This window comes from Arachis ipaensis, chromosome B10, assembly GCF_000816755.2.
Source record: "Arachis ipaensis cultivar K30076 chromosome B10, Araip1.1, whole genome shotgun sequence".
NCBI classification, from domain to species: domain Eukaryota; kingdom Viridiplantae; phylum Streptophyta; class Magnoliopsida; order Fabales; family Fabaceae; genus Arachis; species Arachis ipaensis.
Window position 1 is genome coordinate 6,676,232 of NC_029794.2, and position 2,293 is coordinate 6,678,524.

The window sequence follows — 2,293 nt, forward strand, 5'->3', positions numbered from 1 at the left end:
CACCAAGTTGTCAATTAGTTCTCTTACTCATTTTATATATAGAGAACATATTTTATATAAATAAATTATTACATTGTCTAATATTTTTAATTAATTTTTTGTCTTTTCCGGTCCTTTACCCACCTAACACTTTGGTTCAGTTTATCTCCCTAGGGAACAAACGTTTATTCTGTATTGCAATTTTAATTTCTTGATTTTATATCTCATTCAAATAAAACAAATACAATTACAGTCACATATTATATCACTGTAATAGCTAATAATAATTAAAAACAAAGAGATAAAGGAATATATATATGTACTATTTAACTTGTAATTAATATCACACACACCACATACAATTTTCATGGGTACAAATTACGTGAGATATGGACTAATAATCCAACATATTACATGAAAAAAGATAACTACATGATAATATAACTAGCCTTGACACATAAACTCATGATTTTATTATTATATATTGCCTTGTTATTACTGCTAAATCAGCATCCTTAATCAAAAAGAGTTAAGAATTCAGATTAGCAGTATTATATTAAAAAATTTAAATAGACAACATAACAACAACATCGTTTATATTAGTAAGGCTTTTGATCGGTGATATTAGCACCTGGATCATAGCTGCAAAGAACAAAAGTGCCCGCATTATTATCGCAAGTTACTTTGGCGCACCCAAGTCTTACCGAGTCACGCCAAATTACTTGTATGTAGTGGACACAGACTTGGGCACTCACACAACTATTAGGACCATAGTCATAGTATTCCTTTTCGTCCACCCACAATTTCACGGCATCCGTGCCGGAAAAGTCAGCGCTGCCCACTGCAATGTTCTCCCCATATTGGCCATTGGAATGGACCAATTGGCAATCACTTTTTCGCTGATTGGCGTAGTTTTGTGCATAGGCTGCAACTTTGTCATCCCAAGACAAATTTGGAACACCAACCTCGGATCTTGCTGCGTTGTGAGCATCAAGGTAATCTTGTGAGTCTTGGGCATAAGCCACATGACCCACAATCACTAACCCTAACACACACAACACAACAGAGAATGAATCCATGTTTTGACCAATAATAATAACAACTACTTAATTATTTCAGTGATGTATGTATAGTGAAAATGTTGCTACAGTTGTGACGTATTTATAGGGATCTTAATTAACATAGAAAATTCTTTCATAAGGAAGACTAGATTAAATTATTATTATTATTATTACTACGTCTAAAAAGAAGTCACCATCTTGTTTATTTTGGTTCCTTGTCTATACCATTTAGAGAAATGTTAAATATTAACAAGTGATTAATTCTTTTGATTTTATCCTATATTTAAACCAACATGCCAATTCTCTATTTTTTATCGGTTTGTTTCCACAATCAAAATATGGTAAAAAAAATGGTAAATAATCTTTTGTTGACTTGAAAATATCAAAATTCATTGAAAATGATGATTTGGCTCAATTTATTGAAACCATTAATTACTATCGAGTATTGAGTATGAGTCTAATCTATTGGATATATACTCAATTGTAAACCATGAATCATGATGATCAACTAAATATTTTACTAATATTAGGTTATTTTATAATTTAAGTATTCAATTCAATTGTTTATAATTTCGTTATTTTTTAAGATAACATACCAATAATATAATAATGGTTTAAAAAAAAAACAAAAGGCGGGGCGGGGTAGAGATTGCCAATTGATCTATTCCTCAGGTGGGCCCTATGGAGAGAAATAGAGAATATTGCAATGGGTTATTGGGGAGGTTATATTGTTTCAGGCACTGATGCCGTGAGATTGTGGGTAAATGAGAAGCCATATTATGATTATAATTTTAACACTTGTGTTGGTGGTGTGGATTGTCTTCACTATACTCAAATTATTTGGAGAAATTCATTGCGCGTTGGATGTGCCAAAGTAACTTGTAATAACGGTGGTGTTTTTGTTACATGTAATTATGATCCTCCCTGTAACAATGTTAGATGATTTTTGAGAGAATGACAAGTGTCTTTCAAACTTTTTTTTTTTGTTTCGCTCCTCAGCAAAAAGTCAAAACCTTTTTACTTGGTGGAAGGTTATTAGAGAAGATCTTTGTCCAATGGGTTGAAGAGAGTTAATCCGATAGCAATTCCAAAACCACAATTTAGGGGAAGAAAACGGAAATACTAGCTTCTGATTGGATGATTAGGGTAAACAATGGATTGAGAATTCATTATCCCTCAGGTAATGAAGTAGAAGTCTCTTCTGCAACAATTTGAGCGCGATCTTTTTCTTTCAAATCAGGATTTGAACACCA

The 2,293-nt window shown here is 32.2% G+C and overlaps 1 protein-coding gene across 1 annotated transcript; it reads right to left on the reverse strand.

Moving 5' to 3' along the window:
- Positions 282–1,114, reverse strand: LOC107620029 (pathogenesis-related protein 1B-like). Its single transcript, XM_016322255.2, has one exon. It carries the CDS (start codon positions 1,056–1,058, stop codon positions 579–581), a length of 480 nt encoding a protein of 159 aa, XP_016177741.1. The 5' UTR covers positions 1,059–1,114; the 3' UTR covers positions 282–578.

What these genes read in the sequence shown, in the direction of transcription:
- LOC107620029 (XM_016322255.2), bottom strand. Translation starts at nt 1,058, where the DNA reads ATGGATTCATTCTCTGTTGTGTTGTGTGTGTTAGGGTTAGTGATTGTG.